This window comes from Schistocerca serialis, chromosome 4 (assembly GCF_023864345.2).
Source record: "Schistocerca serialis cubense isolate TAMUIC-IGC-003099 chromosome 4, iqSchSeri2.2, whole genome shotgun sequence".
Classification (NCBI taxonomy): domain Eukaryota; kingdom Metazoa; phylum Arthropoda; class Insecta; order Orthoptera; family Acrididae; genus Schistocerca; species Schistocerca serialis.
Window position 1 is genome coordinate 435,300,701 of NC_064641.1, and position 24,061 is coordinate 435,324,761.

At 42.9% G+C, this 24,061-nt stretch overlaps 1 protein-coding gene across 1 annotated transcript in view; it reads left to right on the top strand.

Moving 5' to 3' along the window:
- LOC126475042 (cholinesterase-like) overlaps positions 1-24,061 on the top strand; it is a 124,828-nt gene that overhangs the window by 35,368 nt on the left and 65,399 nt on the right. The window contains exons 3-4 of the mRNA XM_050102589.1: positions 8,948-9,224; positions 19,626-19,811. Of these exons, the coding sequence (XP_049958546.1) occupies positions 8,948-9,224; positions 19,626-19,811 (463 nt within the window). The remainder of the gene's footprint in view (positions 1-8,947; positions 9,225-19,625; positions 19,812-24,061) is intronic.

The window sequence follows — 24,061 nt, forward strand, 5'->3', positions numbered from 1 at the left end:
AGGCATTCTTGTGTTAGTCTGTGGTATTCCATTTGCTCACTCGTTACTCGTATTACTTTGGTTAATTTAATGTCACGATCTATTCGGAGCTATGTGACATACTACTGGATTTGCTTATCGTGTCAGGGATTTCATGGAAGGTGTTGGATTTGCCTGACACCTTACATATCACCACCCTTCGAACTTAGTTTTTGCACTGAATTTAGGAAATGATTGAATCGTTGTCTAAGTCAGTCAAAAATTATTTCTTTGTCTTAATTTTGTTGCCTACTGTTCAGCCACGTTATTCTGGTTCTATGCTAGTTTGTATTACTAATTTATATTTTTATATTGTTACAAATTATTCTCAAAAATGACAAGAGAAGAATATTTTTATGCTATTATTAATTTTTAATTATTTTCTTTCTTTATTTAAGTGTGAAGTTTGTTTTTTAAGAATATTGTTATCGAAAGTGAGGAGTCTTTCACATCGATTTTCTTAGAAATATATTTTTTTTATAAATGTAGTAATTAAGTAAAATCTATTCCTAACACATTATCTAAACATCATGTACAAGTAAAATGTTTTTGTTTCTAGACACTCATTTCAACATTGTTACACTAACAAATAAGAATTATTTCCAAGAATTGCTTTGACAAAGAAATATACATACACAAGTATTGAGATATTATCCTAACAAATGGTACAAATGTTTAAAAAAAGGGAAAACATCGAACAAGATATTTTTTTATTCTTTGTTTTTATAAGGAAAATAAGTAAAATATAGTTATTCTTTTATTTTTATGATGAGAAAATAAGTGGCATATAGTTTTAGTGTTTATTATGCCTTACTTTTGTTCTTTATATACTGTCCATTTCAGAACTAATGACTTATTTTTATCGATAGTCTATTTTTTTACTTAAGTCCATAGTCAGTGACTGTTATTTTGTAGTTTATTAGCTGTCTGGTGTGCTTAACTTATTTAGTTTTTCACACATTTCTTTTGCACAATTCCTACATCACATAATTTGATTTCACACATTCACACAATCTTATGAATGTTTAAGCATGAGGTTGGCGAATGTTTTTGCACTAAGGTGATGGACTTGAGCGAGATGGATGTGGGCAAGTATTTGATGTACAGCTTCGTTCGTCGTTTCTTGTTGGTTTTGCAAGTGTGTGTTGCTGTTGTGGAGGTTCCATAATGAAATGGAGCTGCGAGTGCAGAATTTCGTGGTTTACTGGCTTTGTATACGTGAAAGTCATCGTTATGTGTCGCTGAAAGCGGTCGTTTTTCGTTGTAATACTTCGCAGACGACTAGTTTACAATAGGATAGGGATTTGGAAAGGTATGTCGTCTATTCTTCACCCATCTTCATTCTTGGTCTCAATCTTGCGAATCTTCAACTTCTGTTCTTCCTGCTTTTTCTCTGCTTCTTACTTGCTTCTTGGTTCTTCTCTGGGCAGTATATGGAAATATTTATTGATAACTAGTCGCTTTGAAGTTCTCCTCCTAGTAACAGTTTGATAAATGGTTTGGACATGTCATTTCTACTTTGTGGACGTTTCCTTCAGTTTAGTGCATCAGCGTGCTGTTTGATAGCGGCAGTGTGACTTTTACACATATTTTTTTGCCAATCCCATCGCATCTCTGCAGGACTCCGTCACTGTGCAGCTCCGTGTTCCGTCCCAGCAGCAGGGTTCTGCCTAGTGGTTAGATTTATTGCCCACTTTCACTACAAGAAGGGCCCTCTGTTGGTCTCGCTGTCCTTTCCCTTCTCTCGACGCTTCTGACTTGTAGGAATCATGTCTTGCTAATTACGTCCTTTACTTTCTTGATACTTCTCGCGTTGCAACTTGTGGGTCATTGCATCTGGTCTTTGCTGGAGTTTTTACAATGGTTCTTACAAAAAGTTTTACTTATAATCATCTAACATATGTCTAGTACCTACATTGTTTTACGCCTTCTTAAAAAGCTTTACAAATTTCGGCGCCCTTTCCATGTTACAATTCTAAGGTATTTTGAGTCTTAACTTCTACAAAAATCCTCAAATTCGTTTTCTTTTATTTTTTGTGTAGTGTCGTGGTGTATAGCATTTTAGTATTTCATGCTGTTAGACTATCTATGCTTTATCCCTTCACCTTAATCTATGGTACTGTTGGTGTTTTTTTTTGTTTTTGTTTTTATTGAAACTACTTTTTTTCCCCACCTTCCTCTCTCTTCATTCTTCTTTCTCCTGACGGTCTTATCTGTAACATAATCTTGAAATATTGTGCTGATTATTTACCAGTAATAAAATTAATCTTCAAACTTTTTGATATGGCTCACATGATGAAGTCCTAAAGTTTTGCCTGTTTTTGGGTTCATTAGTTCCACAGTATTATCATGAGCAATTTGGCTAATTATGACAGGTCCTTTGTATGCAGTGTAAAACTTATGTATTTTGTGTTTCTGCTTTTGTGTTGTGTTTTTCCAGTCAATGCACATAGGCGTGGTGTTGCGAGAGAGTCGATCCATATAAATTATTTATAGAATCCGGTGAGACCTAGAAATCCTCTGAGAGTTTTCTTATTATATGGAGTACAGAATTATTTGATTGCCGTTAGTTTTTCTGGGTCGGGCATTACCCCTTTCTCGGAAATTATGTGTCCTAGAAATTTGACCTCTCGCCTTCCAAATTTGGATTTTGTTATATTTACTGTGAACCCATGCTCTTTCATGATCTGTAAAAACTGATTTAATGTGTCGTTGTGATGTTCCCAAGAGGGTTCTGCTATAATCACATGATCAACATAACAAGTAATTTTTTGCAAAATTTCAGGACTGAGTATAGTATTAAATCCCCTAATAAACGGTGCTGATGATATGTTTAAACCAAATGGCAATCGTTTAAACTGGTAACATCTCTGAATACGATAAATGCAGTAAATTTTCTACATTCTGGGGCCAATTCTATTTGCCAGAAACTACTCCGTAAATCAATTGATGAAAATATCTTAGCACCGTGGAAGTTTTGTATCAATTCCTCTAATTTTTCTGGCGATCAGTCTCAGTGATTATGATTTTTTTGATCTGTCTGGAATCAAGCACTAACCTGATGTTCTCATCTCGTTTTTGTACAATATGGAGCGGGCTGTTATATGTGGAGGTAGCTGGTTCAATAATATCGTCATCTAACATTTTAGATATCTCCGGGAATACTTTATTCCTGTAGCTTAATGGGATTGTATAGGGTGGCACTCTAAATGGTTTGTGCTGTTTTACTTCAAACTTGTACTGAAAGTGTTTAATACTGCCAGTCTTAGGTAAAAATACCTCTGCTTTATCTCGTAAAATACCCTCTAATTCTCTTTTACTGTGTTCCGAAATACCTTGAACTTCTTGCAATTTTTCGTCGATTTCTTTATGGACATCTAAATTGAGTTGAGGCGAGTCCCCCTTTTGTGCATACCATTCTAATTCTTCATCCTCTTTATCTCGCGTCATTCTTAATTGTTTGTTTATAACTGGTATTTCATCTAATTTTAGCTTTTGCTCAAAGAGAAGTGTGACATTCCCGAATGTTACGCTACCTTTCCCCATATCTATTATCGCTCGTCTCTCATTTAAAAAATCTGCACCTCTAATCAAATCTACAGTTAGTTTAGGTATAATCACGAAGTTGGCTTCGATCTTTTGACCTTGGCACGAAAGAGTTAACCTTGCTTGTCTCGTAACTTCCGCAGCATTGTTTCTAATAGGACCTGTTACTTTAATCTTACGTGTTTTCAGAACCGGCAATTCCTCATTGGCATTTTTTTCTGAGATCGCAGTCAGTTCACTTCCGCTATCAATTACAATATTGACTGGGATACGCTTTACCATAGCCTTCACAATTGGTTGAATTTGAAAGGTTTGGTTCTGTTCTTCTTCTTCTTGCATCAACGAATCCTCCACTAAATCATACATGAGTCTTTTTAGGAATTTCCCTTGTGAATTCGAACTTTCTCTAGGATAAGTTTCGACTGCTACTTCTCTCTTATTTCCTCTTCTCTATTTCTTCCTTCATTTACGCTTTCTTCAACATCCTCTACTTTTTCCTCATCCTCGTCTATCTTCTCCTTCTTCGTCGCTACTTCCACATAATCGCATCTAAATGCTCTAATTATCGCTTCATAACTTCCTTCATTATATACGTTGGGTTGTGTGCCCACTCGTAACTTATTTTCAACTTCTGTCGACTGCGCACTGTCCTCATTGAATTCGCTTTCCCTGGTTTCCATCTCTAATAGCTCTGCAATACTCATTACTTCGTCCTTTCCTCCTACTTTCGTTGTGCATGCCTCTGGTAATTCATCTTCCTCGTCAGTATTCTCCCAATTAATTTCGTCCCAACACGATATTGTTATTTTCTTGTCTTCGTTTTCATCTGGTCCCTGCGGATTTGTTTCTTCCTTCTTCTCTTCTCGTGATAAGATATTTACTTCTCTGTTCAAGGTGCTGCAATTGTCCTGGGTCGGTGCGTCATTCTCTTTGGCTTGGGCGCTTAGCTGTCAATTCGAACGTTTATCGAGGTTTGGTGGTCTTACCTCCACCTCTTCTATCTGTATTCTCTTTTCTTGTTCAGCTTGTTGATAGTGGTTTCTTTGTTGATAATTTGTCGGTCTATTGGTTCTCCAGTACCCGTTCCGGTTGTCGTTATTCCCTCTGTAATAGTTGTTGCCGTTCCTGGGTGAATTATAGTTATTGCCATATTCTTTGTTGAAATCTATTGTCGTTTCTTGGTGCAAAGTTATCACATGGTTCGTAATTATTGTTTCTTCGTAGTGTGTCTTGTGGATTCCACTGCTTTTTGCTTTCGTTTTCACTTGCGCTTCGTCTTTTTCTTGCGTCATCTTCCGAAAATATGAACTCTAGTTCCCTTAGAATACCTTTAAATGCTTCGACGTCATTGCCTCCGCGACCTACTAATGATTGCTGGTATTTCAATGGTAGCTTCATCGCGCATAATTTAATCAACTCTCCGTCACTATATGGTACATCTAACCATTGATTTTTCTTTGCCATTAATTCGAAAAATTTCACGGGACTCTTCTCTCCTGAATTTTCAAAATATGGGTTCTGCAATAATTCGTACTTCACTCTGTTCTGTGCTTCGCTGGACCAATATCGTGAGAGAAACTTCTCTCTAAAATCTACGTACGATCAGCATGCTGCTGCAATATTTTGCATGGTTTTTTGCGACTGTTCCTGACATGTGTGCACATATAAAGTCTAATTTGTGTGCTAGCGTCCAGTATTCTGGTAATCCTACTCGGAGTTGATCAATAAAAGTTCGTGGATGTAATGAGCTTCCTTCACGAAAGTGTTGAAATTTTCTGACTGTGAGGAAATGATCGTTGTACTTCGTCATAGTTCCATATGAAATTCGCGATTCTTCGCCACTTTTGTTTCTGATCATTTCTCCTGCCGTTCTTTTCGGTTGTGGTAGATCCATTGGATATTGTCCACTGCAACTTTCGCGTACCCGCGGTGCAGGCTGTCTGATTTCACGTATGTTACTTTCCGCCCGTGATTGGAATCGCAAATGCGTAATATCTTCGTTAATTGCTTGTTTTTCCGGTGCTGTTACAGATACGGATGTGGTTGCAGACTCTGTGCTTGTTCGATCCTGTTCACTACGCTCTTCAATGGTTTGCAACAACTCTGTTCGCAATTTCTGAAATTGTCGCTTCGTTTGCGCTTCTATTTTGACTATGCGGTTATCATATCTTTTCAGCGCTGCTTTTGTGATACGTTTGTGTAACACACTGTTTTCAACAATTTTACGCGTTGTACCTGCTGCTTGTCTAGTAATTACGTTTATCTATTTCTCTAGTTTCTTGACTTCTCCCTGGGTGTTATTAGGTAATGTTTTGATCTCGTCCTGAATGTCATCACACAATGTTTGTACGTCCGCTTGTACCTTGTCAATGTCTGTTCTCAATTGATTTTGACCTGTTATTAAGTTTCCTATCACTTCTCGAGATTCTTTTGCCTCGTCTTCAATATGACTTAGGTGTAACTGAACGTTTTTGTTTTGTTCTTTAATCTCACGTATTTGTCTCGTGGTTTCTGCATTCTGAATTTTAATTTGGTTCGCTATGTTTTTATTTTGCCTTGTCATGGTTTCCGTAATTTGTTGTAATAATTCTGCCAGATTGGTGGGTCCTATTGCGTTTTCTTCCGACGTCCTACGCTTTGTGTTTTCGCCCAAGTGTTGGCTCGCAACCTATTGCATTGAACTGTGCTGTGATGCGTTTCTGCTCGCATTCCTCGTACTCTGTGGTGAGGCAGCTCTGATTACTTGTACTATGGCTTCTACGTATTCAAGACGCAAGTTAGAATCCTCATCGACTGTCTCTCTACTTTCCTGCTCCTCTGTCGTATGCTGACTTATGTTTTCTATGCCTTGACGTACATTATCCTCGTTATGGTGCGTTATCTGTCCTATTTCTCGCGATACTGCATCGTCTGTTGTACTGTCCTCTATTCTCTGTCCAAATGTCATTCTGGGTCTCTACCTCAATTCGGTCAAGGTCTCGATCTGCCATTGCTAATCTTTCCGAATCCCTTATTTTCTGTTTTAAAAGCAATTCACGCGCCCTACTTCGAGTCAACATGCGCTCATACGATCTCACGCGTTTCATAAATTTTTTACACACACGACTTGACAAACCATTCACTTACTTGTTGGGTCAGAACCAACTTGTCAACGATGTATCCGCCACCTGTGCGCTTGCATTGGAGAGAAAACTTAATTATAACAATATTAAAATTCATAACTTAATTATGCTATTGTCTCTGCTAGAATGTCTATCTATTGAATACTTTATTACTATCTATCGCTGCAGCTACTGTTTTCGATTATGTATAACTTTAAGAAAAAAATTTTTTACTACGAAAATGACATGTAGAATTCAGAAGAGTTCAGTGAGGCTAGCGATGATATAAGCAGATACTTAATAATTTCAGCGTCAGCTCCACTGCACTCCCTGTAAAAGAATCTTAATACTAACTAAATTTTGTGGAAGGGGTTCAAGGCTTTCCTATTTTTGGTTAGCTGGTAAAATAACGTCGGAAAAGCAGTTAAGTTTAAAATTGGAAATTTTATTCTACTCACAAAACATTGTTTATAAATTGCACTATTGATAAAAGGAAATGTTGTAATACAGGATGGTAAAAACCAAATGTGTTAAAACAAAAATGTGAACGAATATTCCCTGAATAGGTTTCCAAGTTCTACAATGGATCGAAGGATGACCTATGCCATATCACATCTATAATCTAGGTTTAAATTAAGTTTCACAAAAGAGAATACTATCAAAATTGTCTACAGTGACACTCAATTATCTTTAATTACTTATCTAACTTGTCATAAATTACAGTGGCTGATGTGGCTTCTCAATAACTATATAACAGGAAAATCATCGCATTTCAGATTTTTACTTCAAGTGGTAAATGTGAACACCATAAGCTTTAATTGACGATCGACACTAGTATTACGCAAAAAGGGGGTGTAACAGATGAGACGTCTGCAGTTCTGAGTGAAGCTTTATGTGCTGTTAAGCGGCATCACGTGCGTTCATTACCTTGTCGGTGTTCGTCGGGGGGCGACGGACAGCACAGCTCCACTCACCTCGCCGTCTCCAAAGCAACTCTGTCCTAACTTCTCCTTACTACAATTTACCGAAGTTGGTTTAAAAAAAAACTATTTGGCTGTGTTTTCATCTGACCAATCAGGGTCTTAATGTTAACCTTAAGCTCCGCCTACAAAAATTCTGTCCATCCAATGAGAAACGTTATACTTTTCGTGGTGGGGCAATGTTTTTAAAGTTTGCAACGTAACAGAGACGCGAAAAAGTCTCACGCTAAAACTTGCAGCTGGTGTGGTCCTTTTAGTGTTATCATAAGATCTATACTGTTCTTCTGGAGGGCTCTATCTTTTAACATGGCTGATGTAACAGAGACGCGAAAAAGTCTCACGCTAAGAACTTGCGGGTGGTGTGGCCCTTTTTGTGTTATCGTAAGATCTGTACTGTTCTTCTGGAGGGCTCTAGCTTTTAACATGGGCTGGGGGGTGGTCCTAACGTAACAGAGACGTGGAAAATTCTCACGCTAAAACTTGCGGGTGGTGTGTGGTCCTAGCGGTTAGCTGGCGACGTGGGTGTCCGTCCCTTATCGTAGGGCCTTCCAGCTTAACACGGTTCTGCTCTCGGCTTCTGTTCTCGTTTCTCCCCTCGGAACTGTGTCTGTCTCACGGTGGGAAGATATGACATGCATTTAGGCATTCTTGTGTTAGTCTGTGGTATTCCATTTGCTCACTCGTTACTCGTATTACTTTGGTTAATTTAATGTCACGATCTATTCGGAGCTATGTGACATACTACAGGATTTGCTTACCATGTCAGGGATTTCATGGAAGATGTTGGATTTGCCAGACACCTTACAACCGAAATGCGAAAATTAAGGAACTCTGTATCTTGACTGCGTATGTCACTACATTCCTTTACGGCTGACAGTTGTGTTATTGAGGCTGTTGTGTTATTGAGGCGTACACGTGGTTGATGCTGTTTTAAACGTCTTTTGACTGCACGACCAGCCTCCCATGTTATACTGGCACCTAATTTCGTATACTGCTACAGTCTTTAGTGATTCTGGTTGTTCTTTCGTTGATCTCAAGATATCTGTTGTTTTAAGGTTTCTAGAAGAAAAAGCTACAATATGATAATGATTTTATTTTAATATAATGTTGTGATATGAAATAATTTTATTTTAAACAACGAAGATATGTCTGTATAAGAAATGATTATCATGTGGTATAGTTCCACAAAATATTCACAATTCGTCCTATTTCAAAGAATTTCTCTAAGATTATAAAGCAGTTTCCATAAATCACCTAGTACAATAGTTTATCAAGGTACGATTTTTGTTCCCTTTGTCTCAGGCCCCGCAGCCAGCAGCAGGCTGGGATGAAGCTCGGAATGCGACCCAGTACGGTAGCGACTGCGTCCAAGAAGACGGCAGCGGCTCAGAGGACTGCCTCTACCTGAACGTGTACGTGCCGGGAGTGCCAGAAGAGGGCGCCAAGCTGCCCGTCATGTTCTGGGTGCATGGTGGGGGGTTCGTACGTGGTGGGGGCTCGGACCGCGAGTACGGGCCAGACTTCCTCGTCTCCTACGGTGTCATACTCGTCACCATAAACTACCGGCTCGGAGCTTTTGGTATGTACTGTTGTCCTGATGGTAGCTCACATTTTCAGTGCCTTTTCTCAGTCTTAACAACACACATATGTAGTCGCAAGCATGTCGTGACAGAATGTATCATTACACTATCTGACCAAAAGTAACTATAAACCCCTATTTAAAGCAGAATTGACCGTTGCATTTCAAAGGAGGGAGACCAGCAGTGTAAAAGCAGGTTGGGCGTATTTTGTTCTCAGTTGTGAAGCAATAATAGAAGACCTGGTAGGTCAGCTCACTGACGTCGACTAATCATTGGGTTTCTCCCGAGTAACAAATTCATGAAGGACGTTTCAACCCTTAGACGCTGTCCAAGTCCGCTGTTGATGACGTGATTGTGAAATGTAAATGGGACGAAACAGCCACAGTTAAAACAAGACCAGACAGACCTCATTAACTTGCACACAGGGACTGTCGAACACTGCAGAGGGTGGTTGTCAAAAGTCGCATGCAGTCAACGGGAGGAATCACAATAAAGTGTAGTGCCGGACGAAGAAACGCTTGTGACACTCGTGGCGGCACTGTAGTGTGTCATATCAAGCCCAGATGTACTTCTGGAGGAGGTCGAGCAGGACCTACAACGCACACAAGATATTAGATTACTTTACCAAAGTTTGAAAAATATATAATATTTAACTTGGAAATAATCCATGTCGACAAAAAATGTATGTGTACTCGTATATGTTACTGTCGTTGAATTTAACAAATCACCATTTTTTACACAAATCGGAATTATAGTCATATCTTAATGTTAATTTGACTCTAAACATGATATACTGTTCTGGCTTCTACACTACTGGCCATTAAAATTGCTACACCACGAAGATGACGTGCTACAGACGCGAAATTTAACCGACAGGAAGAAGATGTTCTGACATGCAAATGATTAGCTTTTCAGAGCATTCACACAAGGTTGGCGCCGGTGGCGACACCTACAACGTGCTGACATGAGGAAAGTTTCCTACCGATTTCTCATACAGAAACAGCAGTTGACCGACGTTGCCTTGTGAAACGTTGTTGTGATGCCTCGTGCAAAAGGTCGGATTGTAGCCCATCGCGATTGCGGTTTATCGTATCGCGACATTACTCCTCGCGTTGTTCGAGATCCAATGACTTTTAGCGGAATATGGAAACGATGGGTTCAGGAGGGTAATACGGAACGCCGTGCTGGATCCCAACGGCCTCGTATCACTAGCAGTCGAAATGATAGGTATCTTATCCACATGGCTGTAACGGATCATGCAGCCACGTCTCGATGCCTGAGTCAACAGATGGGGACGTTTGCAAGACAACAACCATCTGCACGAACAGTTCGACGACGTTTGCAGCAGCATGGACTATCAGCTCGGAGACCATGGCTGCGGTTACCCTTGACGCTGGATCACAGACAGGAGCGCCTGCGATGGTGTACTCAGCGGCGAACCTGGGTGCACGAATGGCAAAACGTCATTTTTTTCGGATGAATCCAGGTTCTGTTTACAGCATCATGATGGTCGCCGGCCGCTGGGGTCTCGCGGTTAAGGCGCTCAGTCCGGAACCGCGCTACTGCTACGGTCGCAGGTTCGAATCCTGCCTCGGGCATGGATGTGTGTGATGTCCTTAGGTTAGTTAGGTTTAAGTAGTTCTAAGTTCTAGGGGACTGATGACCACAGACGTTAAGTCCCATGTTGCTCATAGCCATTTGAACCATTTTTTTGATGGTCGCATCCGTGTTTGGCGACATCGCGGTGAACGCACATTGGAAGCGCCATACTGGCGTATCACCCGGCGTGAAGATATGGGGTGCCATTGGTTACACGTCTCGGTCACCTCTTGTTCGCATTGACGGCACCTTGAACAGTGGGCGTTTCATTTCAGATGTGTTACAACGCGTGGCTCTACCCTTCACTCGATCCCTGCGAAGCCCTACATTTCAGCGGGATAATGCACGACCGCATGTTGCAGGTTCTGTACGAGCCTTTCTGGATGCAGAAAATGTTCGACTGCTGCCCTGGCCAGCACATTCTCCAGATCTCTCACCGACTGGTCAATGGTGGCCGAGCAACTGGCTCGTCACAATACGCCAGTCACTACTCTTGAGGAAGTGTGGTATCGTGTTGAAGCTGCATGGGCAGCTGTACCTGTACACGCCATCCAAGCTCTGTTTGACTCAATGCCCAGGCGTATCAAATGGTTCAAATGGCTCTGAACACTATGGGACTTAACTTCTGAGGTCATCAGTCCCCTAGAACTTAGAACTACTTAAACCTAACTAACCTAAGGACATCACACACATCCATGCCTGAGGCAGGATTCGAACCTGCGACCGTAGCGGTCGCGCGTTTCCAGACTGTAGCGTCTAGAACCGATCGGCCACTCAGGCCGGCCCCAGGCGTATCAAGGCCGTTATTACGGCCAGCGGTGGTTGTTCTGGGTACAGATTTCTCAGGATCTATGCACCCAAATTACGTGAAAATGTAATCACATGTCAGTTCTAGTATAATATATTTGTCCAATGAATACCCGTTTATCATCTGCATTTCTTCTTGGTGTAGCAAGTGGCCAGTAGCGTAATTCAACTCGCTGGAATCGCTTAACTGCGAGGTCGCAAGTTCACTCTTTAGTATGGCTTGTTTGGAAGCGTTGTGTTAACAATTACGACAGGAATAAATATTAGCTGCTAATCATTTACCATGTGCATCAAGAGATTGACAGAAAAGTGAACGTCCAGGAGGTGCCAAGGTCAACCTCCAACGAGACGTATGTATTACACTTCACAAAATGGACATTGCTGACATTCAAGAAATGTTCAAAACAAACCATTAACTTCCACCACGAACACCAAATGAAAAACGGCGCTCTATAGTGATCACAAAGGTTCGCACTATCAAGATCTAAGGCCATCTCCTTGAGAGTTAAAAATCGTGCAGGTCGTTCAGCTAGGTATCCACTCTTACAGAATGAATATAGAGTCGTATAGGTGTGAGGAGGTGGTGAAAATTGCTGGAAACGTGATGGCATGCAGCAGAATGGCAAAGAGTCTTTCCTGCACCTTGACGTGAAACTGGCTATCCTTTAGGGTTTTGTAAGCCCTTGTTGGCAATTTTGTAAAGGCCTCGTCGCTACTGCTGTGGAGGTCGAGTTACCACTGTGACATTAGGCCGAGTTTGTGAGTTCATAAAACGGCTTCTGATGCAGTACACAGCTAAGACAGTTGCTCCCTACCACTATTACACAGCTATGCCCTAGGGTCAGGTAACAGGAGACCGACTGTTCTACAACACGCCAACAAATTAGGAACGAAGTCACATATCTTTTTTGACTAGTTGAATTATTAAGTCTGCAACACTGCATGTAACATACAAAAAAGGCCCTCAACGACTAACTGAAAATAATCATAGGTAGTCACAGTACATGGCAAATGCATTTTACAACAAGTTTGCTCACTTCTATGGGTTGACGTTCCCTGTGTAAGTCAGCCCTGGACGATGAGCTGCAACCAAGTGAGCGAGAGCTGCTCTTCTGTTTTCCGAGTAGATTTCTGTCCATTGTCGTCCGGTCATTGGCGAACTGTACTCGGCCGGCAATTGGTCGAGGTGATTTCGATATCTTCAACCTCAGCGCTGCCCATGGCACTGGTGAAACTCGCGCAACTGGCGAGTCTCTATGGCACTGACATCAACTCGCGTCTTTGCGCCTGCGGTGCTTTTGCCCTGGCTGTGTCGCACACCACAGCATGTGGTATAGATGCAGACAGTGCGATATGTATTATAGGCACGGAAAAAAATAAACATCAAAAGTGGAATATGTCCAGTGGTTCCAAGTGGTATGAGTTGCAATATCAACACACTTTTCAGGAGAGATAGTGTGCTCTTAGGGAGTATGATTTTTACACACAGACCAGTAATCATGCATAAGCAATTTATTTTGATCATCTATTCGCCAAAAGCAGTGCTCGTAACATAGTTGTAGTTAGCTTACGCCCACTTTTCTACTCTTTCTTGCTGCGACGTAGACACTCCATAATGCCCTTGCAAGTTCACACACACGAGCAAGGAACGCAGGACACAAAGCACCTCCAGCTTCTCGCAGCACAATAAATCGCTTTACAGCCAATTTACCATCCAGATTAACAGTAGGCATAATTGTATACGAATACATTGAGGCATTAATGTTATTTGATCCTGATACAACTCTCTTGATACCTCTACTTTCAATGGTTCCGTTCATATGCATTTCCTCCTCAGATCCAGATTGGTCAGTGTGGAAAACAAAATTAACGATGGCATCAGTTTCTTTAGCTCGTCTACAAATTTTTCGGCCAATTCCGAAGTTTACTGTGCATCGTCAAGTTGATGCTTTGTTTAAACATTTCGTTATCTTACGTCTTCCAATTATGCAGCACTGTTCGAAGTTGTGCAACCATCCACTGCTTCCCTTTAAGTCACTGTTATCTACACTATGTGATCAAAAGTAACCGGACACTCCCAAAAACTTGCGTTTTTCATATTAGGTGCATTTTGCTGCCACCTACTGCCAGGTACTCCATATCAGCGACCTCAGTAGTCATTAGACATCGTGAGAGAGCAGAATGGAGAGCTCCGCGGAACTCACGAACTTCGAACGTGATCAGATGATTGGGTGTCACTTGTGTCATACGTCTGTACGCGAGATCTCCACAATCCTAAACATCCCTAGGTCCATTGTTTACGATGTGATAGTGAAGTGGAAACGTGAAGGGACACGTACAGCACAGAAGCGTACAGGCCGACCTCGTCTGTTGACTGACAGGGACCGCCGATAGTTGAAGAGGCAGACATCTATCCATACCATCACACAGGAATTCCAAACTGCATCAGGATCCACTGCAAGTACTATGACAGTTAGGCAGGAGTTGAGAAAACTTAGATTTCACGGTCAAGCGGCTGCTCATAAGCCACACATCAAGCCGGTAAATGTGGAACGACGCATCGCTTGGTGTGAGGAGCGTAAACATTGGGCGATTGAACAGTGGAAAAACGTTGTGTGGAGTGACGAATCAAGGTACACAATTGGCGATCCGATGGCAGGGTGTGGGTATGGTGAATGCCTGGTGAACGTCATCTGCCAGCGTGTGTAGTGCCAGCAGTAAAATTCGGAGGCAGTGGTGTTATGGCATGGCCCAGTTTTTCATGGAGGGGGCTTGCACCCCTTGTTGTTTTGCGTGGCACTATCATAGCACAGGCCTTCATTGTTGTTTTAAGCACCTTGTTGCTTCCCACCGTTGAAGAGCAACTCGGGGATGGCAATTGCATCTTTCAACACGATCGAGCACCTGTTCATAATGTACGGCCTGTGCCGGAGTGGTTACACGACGATAACATCCCTGTAATGGACTGACCTGCAAAAAGTCCTGACCTGAATCATATAGAACACCTTTGGGATGTTTTGGAACGCCGACTTCGTGCCAGACCTTACCGACCAACATCGATACACCTCCTCAGTGCAGCATTCGATGAAGAATGGGTTGCCATTCCCCAAGAAACCTTCTAGGGCCTGATTGAACGTATGCCTGCGGAGAGTGGAAGCTGTCATCAAGGCTAAGGGTGGGCCAACACCATACTGAATTCGCGCCACGAACTTGTAAGTCATTTTCAGCCAGGTGTCCAGACACTTTTGATCACATAGTGTATGTTGCGAGAAACGTGATGTGCATAACATCGTAGGGCACTATCACGCACATCCTGCAAATTGTATCGAACGTCCTTGAAACAGACAAACACTAATTTTTGTAGTAAGTCCTGTCTGATGAAATGTCGTCTTCGGCAGCTGTTGTTGTACATACAATGCAATGTTTGATTTGTTTTTCGTTGCCATTGCTCTGCTTTTTATCAACACCACTAGCAGTAGCACGGTTGTTAGTTACTCGCCGACCAAGCAGTTCTACTACGCATCGTAGCCCCATGCTGCGCTCACTATCGGACACCTCCAGGCGCGCCCCCTATTTCCATTAGCAGAGAATGTTGTAGTTGCATGGTAGGCAAGAAGTAGGCCGTCGAATGCCGTAAACATCATTGGACTTTCGCGACCTCGCACTTAAGGGGTGCCTTGTAAGATGAAGCTGTCGTCGTAAGAGATAATTGCTGAGTCGGCTGAGTGGCGTTGTTCTGTGACGTAAGTAATCCTCCGGTAGCTGTGGCGTATTGGAACTTCTCGAGGGCGCGTGTACACCGACGTCAGACATTCATTGCTGTGTCAGGCAACGAGTGTCCTTATTTGTAGTTCCGTCGTCATTCTTCGGACGACAAAATTTAAAGTGCTATCAGCAGTCTACCCAACACAATCACTATGCGTAGGGAGTTACAATGAATAGAGTGCGATAGTCGAACCAAAAGTTCAGCCCGACGCTTTGGGTGGTATAGTGAGCGACTCCACTGGATAATGGAGAACAGGAAACGAGTGACTTCTAGTGATAAATCAAGCTACACCCTGTGGCAAACCCATGGAAGGGTTTCGGTTGGACGAATGCCTGGAGAACTCATCTAACACGTGTAGTGCCAACAGGGAAGTATGGAGGAGGTGATATTACGGGAGCGTTTTTCGTGATTGGGATGTGGTTTCTCATTGTGCTTAAGAAAGCGCTATATCTGGAAGGATACGAAAACATTTTGCAACACTGTATACTATGTACAGGGCCAACGGCCTCGCTGCAGTGATAATACCCGCTCCCGTCAGATCACCGAAGTTAAGCGTTGTTGGGCTGGGCTACCACTTGGTCGGTTGACCATCCGGTCTGCCTAGCGCTGTTAGCAAGCGGGATGCCCTCAGCCTTTGTGAGGCAAACTCAGGAGCTAAATAGTTACTCCAGTCCCGTAAACTGATATACTGCTGAAAGAGTGGTGTGCTGACCACATGCTCCTCCTTATCCGGATCCAGTGACGCCTGTGGGCTGCGGATAACACGACGACCGGTCGGCACCGTTGGGCCTTCATGGTCTGTTCGGACGGAGTTTAATTTTTTTAATGTAATGAGTACAGTAGAGGCACAGTTCGGAAACGCTGATTGTGTCAGCATGTCAATGCATCCTGTGTTAAAGCAGCGTCTGTGACACAACGATATGCAAACAACCACATTTCTGAAATGGACTCGCCTGTCTAGCGTCCCGACTTCAAACAATGGGACACTTTTAGGCTGATTTAGAACACCGACTTCGCTCTAAATCCCATCGTCCAACATCACTTCCTTCCCTGATTTCGGTTCTTGAGGAAAATTGGGCTACAATGCCTCCGCCTTCGTTCAGATAACTCGTTCAAATTGTCCCCAGCAGAGTTCAGCCTGTCCTAAAGGCGAATGATGGGCACACTTATAGGTGTCCGGACACTTATTTAGGCAGTGCAGCTGTCTTTCTAGCTATTGTGCTCTTTAGGGCGAAGTTAATAGGCTCATGATAATGAAGTGGTGCAAAAGAGGTACGCTAATGATTTCAGGACTCTGAAGGAACACAGCTAAAGAGACTCTAAAAATTAATGATCATGAAGACCTTCCGACAGAGCGAATTAGTTAGTATTTGCGCTGTCTGCAAACAGTGAACAACAATGATCAACCAAATCTGGTAGTTTTAATTATTTCATACCGTGTGTGTTTAGTGAGAATTGATCGTATAGTATTGCTGGCTGGGAGTCCCCACCTGGGAAGTTCGGCTGCCGAGTTGCAAGTCTTTTTAGCTCATGCCACATCAGGCAACTTGCGTGTCGATTATGATGAAATGATGATGAAGGCAACACTGCATGCAGTCCCCGAGCGAATAAAATCTTTGACATCGCCGGGAATCAAACCTGGGCCCACTGCATGGCAGTCAGGTCCGTTTACCGCTCTGCTAAAGCACCCGACTATGCGTTTCGTGGTAACTGACGTCAGTTACTGAAACTTTTTCTCTTCAAGAGCTCAGCTACGGGACAAATCGTCCTAATAAAGTCTCATTTTATTCTTATTAACCGCCTGTAATAAGACAACTAGGGTCAAAGGAAGTTTTCTCGCATTAATGCCACTTAAAGAAGTCTAAGAAATTCAGCAAACTAAATATATTTTTATAGATAACTCTCCGTCGACCGCCGTTTCCTGACAGACAGAGTCTTGGTAAGAAAGATATCTCAAGTATCCCGCTGGAAACCACACTGTTCCACAATGCAGTCCTGAGTGACACAAATCTGCAACGCGCTTCTCTCTTTTAATCGTTGAGAACTTCTCCGTTTTTTAATACCTCTCGCATTAAAAGACCACTTCTACCTGTCCACATCAAAATACGTGGTAGGTTTCAGAAACACCGCAATCTTCGTTTTCAAAACCCTCTTTAGTTTAGTAGAAGTGCTGGTGGCCTCATTTACTGTTCTGTTTGTTCATTTTCCTATCCGACTTGCTATTTTTTCAAACTGGCTTAACCGATCGAGGCGGCGCAGTGATTAGGACACTGGACTCGTTTTCAGGAGGACCACGGTTCAAACCCGCTCCCAGCCATCCAGTAATTTTCCTAAATCGCTTTAGGTGAAACCTGGGGTGGTTCATGTGAAAGGGCACGGCCGACTTCTTTCCCTAATCCGATGGGACGGATGATACTGCTGTTTGGTCCCCTCCCCCAAATCCATCACCACCACCAACACCATTATTGTAAAACTGTTTTAAACGCAAAAAAATTATGCTTTTCCTTTTAAGTGAAAGCATTTTATTTTCAGTGTGTGTGCACGTTATTTTAGACTGCGGCAGGTTCAGGTTCGATTCCGGAAATGATTACTAATGTCCATATTGACCTTATGGTATATCTTAATAAAATAGTTTGTAGGAACGGAAACCCACATTTATGGGATTCACAGATTTAGAAAAATGGTTTCGCAGTCTTGACTGAAACACACTCATTGGAACCTTGAAGTTACCGGAAATAAAATACAGGAAATGAAAAGTTACCCCTAACTTGTATGGATGTCATAAAACCCGAAGGAAATGAAATAAGGCAATGAATGAGAAGAGAGTGAGTGTTGTAGCCTGTCCTTCATGTTGCTCAGTTTGTGAAAAGATCAAGCCGTAAAGGAAATTTAGCAGAAAATTTGGAAAGGAAACAAAATTCTGGGAAAAAATAAAAAAAATTGAGGTCTGTCGATGACATTCTAATTCTGGCAGAGACGACAAAGAAATTCTACTTGACTGTGAACCCCAGCCGTGAGAAATTAATCACATGTTTAGGAATTTTCTGCCAGTCTGAAAGATACATCCTGCACTCTTCCACTTTCGATAATTTGGTTTTGTTTCAACCCTAGCAAAAATAATGCATTTTCCATAACACTCATTGCCAGTTGGGGGGGGGGGGTGGATATTTCATGACCACCCTAAAAAAATTAAAGAAGAATAAAAGTTAAAATTGATTAATTGTTGTTTACTTATATCAACAACATACTTTTAAGAAGAGATACTGATTTGTAGTTAGTGTCCAGAACCTGAAAATATCTTTTAACATAGTCTTAGCAATATCAACACACTCTCTGTAACGTGTAGTACCAGGAATTTGGCGGGCATTTTAATGCCCACCATAAAAAGTTATAAAAATTCACATCTCGTCAATTGTTGTTTAATTGCAACATACTTTTTAAATACACATTGATGCATAACCAGTGTTGTGAACCTGAAAATACTCAATATGACATTCATTGGCAATCTGCTAGGGGAACTTATATTTTTTGTTTTAAGTTTAACAGAAATATTTAAACAGTTGTCCAGTTTGGTAGAATAACTCATTAGAAACAATAAATATTCTTCAGAATTTTAAAATATAAAGTAACTGATAATGTAACACTATTTTCAGATGGTGAAGGTAAAGTACCCACCCCTCTTCCTCGGTATTGCGATGGTGAATACCGAGGAAATACAAATTTTGTTAAAGTCAAAAGTAATTTTGTTAGCATCCCAACAGTAGAAAGGGGATGATGAAGAAAGGAGAGACAATTTATGATTCACATGTGTCATTTCCTTTTTCTTGAAGACATCGTAATGTTTTACCGAGTAAGAACCAGGAACTACAATCTCTGAAGTGGACGATATGTGCAGGTTGTTACAATACTACCTCATGGAACAGTGGCGCCCTGCCTGCCCCTCTCATTAATCACAGGCGAAGTAGGCTATCTGCTAAATAGCTCTGTTGCATGCATTCTGCCTATACACCAGCTGCTTGGCCACCCCTGCCCGCACGTGCTCGACCAGTGTTGTAGAATCGCATATGTTACAGCCTCTGCGACAGGAGTGACAGCATGTCAGCTGTCTGTTCATCCCTGCCCAGCTGTGCTCGTGTTCGCCGGACTACCATGTAGTGCGCACGTGAGCTACTACAGCCTGTCAAGAGTTTCAAGTAGAAGACACGCCATAAAGTTGTGTGTTTCACAGGGTTCCTGAGTACGGGTGATGAAGTGGTTCCTGGTAATGCAGGCAACAAGGACCAGCAGCTGGCGCTGACCTGGGTGCAGAGGAACATCGCCAGTTTCGGCGGCGACCCTCAGCTGGTCACGCTGTTTGGAGAGAGTGCTGGTGCCATTTGTGCGTCCTTCCATTTGATGTCACCGCTGTCTGCAGGTCAGTACACAATGATACTCTTACCCAGCTGTGCCTCTTACACCACTGACTGTTTGCACGTATTATAATGGTCATTGAAACTACAGAAAGTGCCTTAAACTGATAAATCATGCGTCTACATGGGTTTTTAACACGCCATGAAAGATCATAATTACAATTCTGCTACTATATAAAGTACTCCTAGGGTTCTTTTGGAACTATTCTGTAAGGAAAATCAGTTTATTGAAACAGAAGCATTTATTCATTATCATCTAAAAGAAAAGAGGTTATGTATGAGGATTCGAACATAGCAGGATGATGAAATGTTGGTGTCTACAGGGATACGCAGGAGACAAAAGACACTGATTACAGAAAAAGAGGTTTGCTCTAAGAATATTTATTCGCTTGAAGCATTAAATCGAACAAAATTTCTTTTAATCCAACCCAGGTTGATGCGTATTGAGCTTTAAACACCTACAGCTGGTTTTCCATTGTCTGTTTTAATGATGCATTCTTAATTTGCATTTTCCTTTTTACATCTACATTTTTTGCGTTATTTTCCCTCAAAAGTATGAAAATGTCGAATGAAATAAAATGACGATTTGTTTTCAGTCATCAAAATTCTGCTGGGGTAAGGAAGGAATGAATGTTAGGGCCTAACGTCTCATTTCCATTGATACCACTATACAAGGATAGAAACTGATGCAATGAATTAATATTTGTGGCAAAGTCAGAATTTGAACCCAGGTTTCCTGGTTACTAGGTAGATGAGTATCCAATACATCACCCTGGCATTGGGGCTGACACAGCTCATGAACTACTGTAAACCAATGCCCTCCATAGCATAAATTTCAATTCACACCTCATGGAGGTGGAGGGATACATTAGTCCATGTAGATATGTCAGCCACAATGCCAGGGTGGCGTACTGGATACACATCGGCATAATAAGCTGGAGACGAGGGATTCAAGTCCCGACTTTAGCACTAATTTTAATTCTAAGCTTTGGCTTCTATCCCTAGCGAAGATAAAGTTTAGACTCAAGTCTCGAGGTAAGTGTACTTCGGTCAGATATAATTAGAGCAAAAGCTAGGGCTGTGTGAAGAATGGGGAATAAACCGGTCATGAAAATTGAAGGAAACATCCTAGCATTTGCCTGTATCAATTTAGGGAAATCGTGACAAACTTAAATCTGCATGGCCAGACAGGGATTAGAGCTGTCGTTCTCCCAAATGCAATGCGAGTCTTCTGTGATAACTAGAACATAATACAAAGTAGTGCTGTAATGAATAAAGTAGTGTTGTTTAAATATATTGGTAGTTAAAGACCGTGGCGGAATCAAAATATGAAAAGATTTTTCAGAAACCTCTACCAGTTACTGATAGCATGTTAATTTGTTGTTGGGAAAGATGCACCGATAAACCATCACTACATATCGCCTCTCAGCCACTGTAAGCTTAGTCAAGTCTGACAGTATGTAAGACATCTGGTATCAAAGCAGCAGGTACTTTACTTTCAAGGAGTAAGGGAGTGGTTGTGTGGGACAGACACATTAAATGGGGACTGCTCTTAGTGCTTTATTAATCTGAGCTGACAAAATCAAGGCAGTAGTTATTATTAGCAAGGGAAACAAATTCTCTTTGTAAATCTATAAATATTATTAAATTGTTACAAAACCTTTTAATTGGCGTGGGCCACTGCTAACGAAAGTGGGAATATAGCAGAATATTATGTGGAAAAGTAGTATCTATGTTTCAAACAGATCAAAAGCTGTGTGGAGGAGCACAAGAACTAGATCATTTTATGTTGTTCATAATTCCACTTTCTCACAAAGTGGAAGTTTGAACAATATAAAATTGATTGCAGAAATCAATGTTGCAATCCACAACCAGATGACAGCATTGTTTAAAAAACCACTGGAGAAATATACTGCCTGAAAAAAGCCAATAACCCAGAAGACATGGTTAGATATCACAGTAACTTCGTACCATACACACTATCAGCAGGTATAGAGGTCACAGAGTTGCATTTGTGTGTGACAGAATGGCCACCAGAGTTAATTAGTGTTGTGCATTTTTAGTGTTGCTACCAGGCCTGCACCAGTGGTCTAGGGGCGTCGGCTTTCAGCCGTGTTACCGTGCGGACGGGCTCGGCGCGCCGGGCAGTGCTCCGCAGGTGTTGTTGTTTACCCGCTAGCGCGCGGTCGCGTCGTTATATTGCCGTATAGTACCTGTTCCCACCCGACATGGCGTTCTCATATCGAAAAGCTACAATCAAACTAACGTTCAACGCATCCTACACGAGACCGAAGGCCCATGAAATTGAACGGTTTCTACGAGACATCATGCACATAGAACCACAAGAACTGATAGAAATTCATCTGTCTATTGTAACCAGCACAGTGTACCTCAAACTGATTGACGAAGCGGCCTGCGACAGATTACTCCAACGATCTGCAAAAGGCTTTCGCTTCTGTCATGCGGACGGTAATGTGAGCGTGGTAGGAGTTGACCATTCTGGTCTGGGGGTGCGTACCGTGCGCATCTTTGAACTACCGTTCGAAGTTCCTGCCAACCTAGTCGTTGATGTGCTGCGGCCATACGGCACAGTTCTGAGCCACACAGAGGAGAAACGGAACACATTCGAAACATACCCTGTCCTTAACGGGGTACGACAAGTGCACATAGAACTTAAGAAGCACGTTCCATCATATGTTTTCGTTGGTGGCTGCCGCGCAATTGTTATATATGATGGACAACCGAGGACCTGCTCGGGCTGCGGCCAGGAGGGCCGTGTTAGAACTGAGTGTCTGCAGCGCCGCCTCGTTCAGGTGCCCCACAATGAACTTCCCCAACGATCCACTATGACCTCTCTCCCGCTAACATATGTGGAGGCGGCACGACATGATGTGATGGATGATCAAAACCTGCTACCTCCCCAAGCCGCTGCCAGCTCCGTTGGAGAGTCAGCGCCGTCGACGACGCCGCAGCCCAACGGTGCAGAGGTTCCTACAGCCTCTGCCCACCGCAGCGTCGTGGACACCCAGCCATCGTCACTGTCGGGATCAGACACAGGGGTTCCTAGCGACCGAGACTGTGTCGAGCCCCGCCATCCAGTGGATGTCGATTCTCGGTCCCGAAAGCAAAAATCACCCAAGCGACACAAGTAGAGGCGATTGTCAGCTGAAGAACAGGACAGGGATGTGAAGCCGGCGGAAGACATCGACTTCGTTGACTCGCCCACAATTGCAACGGACTCCAGTGGCATCATTCACTAGAAGGTGCCTGAAGACAAGGAACACTCTCCTAAATATGGTGGCCCAGAAAACGAGGCGCATTGCGTCGACTCCCAAAATGTGGGCTCCTGTGAAAGCGACCAGCCCTCAATGACATCACAATCGTCTCTTGGTGATTGGGCAGACGATATGGAGGCAGATGATGCACAGCAAACATCGATATCTCCACCAGAGCCCATGGCTGACATTGAGCCCGGAGGGCTCTGCCAGTCAGGGACTCATACGGCACAGTAATGCACAGCGTGCAGGTGGATGGCTTTGTGGTGTGTGGTGTGTGAGATGACTGTGGGCTTGCACCGGCACACTGCCTCCGCCACTTGATATGTCTCAGTCATACCGTGTGGGAACAGTCAATGTAAATGGTGTCCACTCCACTGTCAAGACCCGCATGTTACACGACATGATCAGAGCGGCAGACTTGGACATTGCCCTTCTCCAGGAGGTCCGTCCCGAGCTGCGTTTAGACTTATATGGCTACACCATGTACAGCCTACCCGTGGGTGATGGCGCAGGAGGTACGGCCATCCTTCTCCGAGATGGCATAGACGCGACGGACGCGACGTACTTGCCGAACGGGCGAGGCATCGCACTCACACTTGGCGCAGTCCGCCTCATTAACGTCTACGCTCCCTCCAGTAATTCGCACCGTGGTGACAGACATGTCTTCTATTCGGAGGAGGTAGCCCCACTTTTGCAAGGAAATATGGACCATTACATAGTGGGCGGCGATTTTAACAGTGTTCTGCGGCCCGAGGACCAGATACCGCATTACGTCCCATGCCCGGCTCTACATGCATTGATACGTGACCTCGCGCTCCACGACACATGGCTCTTACATCATGGGACCCAGAGTAGATATACGCACTTTACCAGCCATTCTGCCAGTCGTCTGGACCGGATATACGTCTCGCGTGCCCTCCGCACAGCAACCCGTGATGCAGAACTCTGGCCGACGGCCTTCACGGACCATCTCGCGT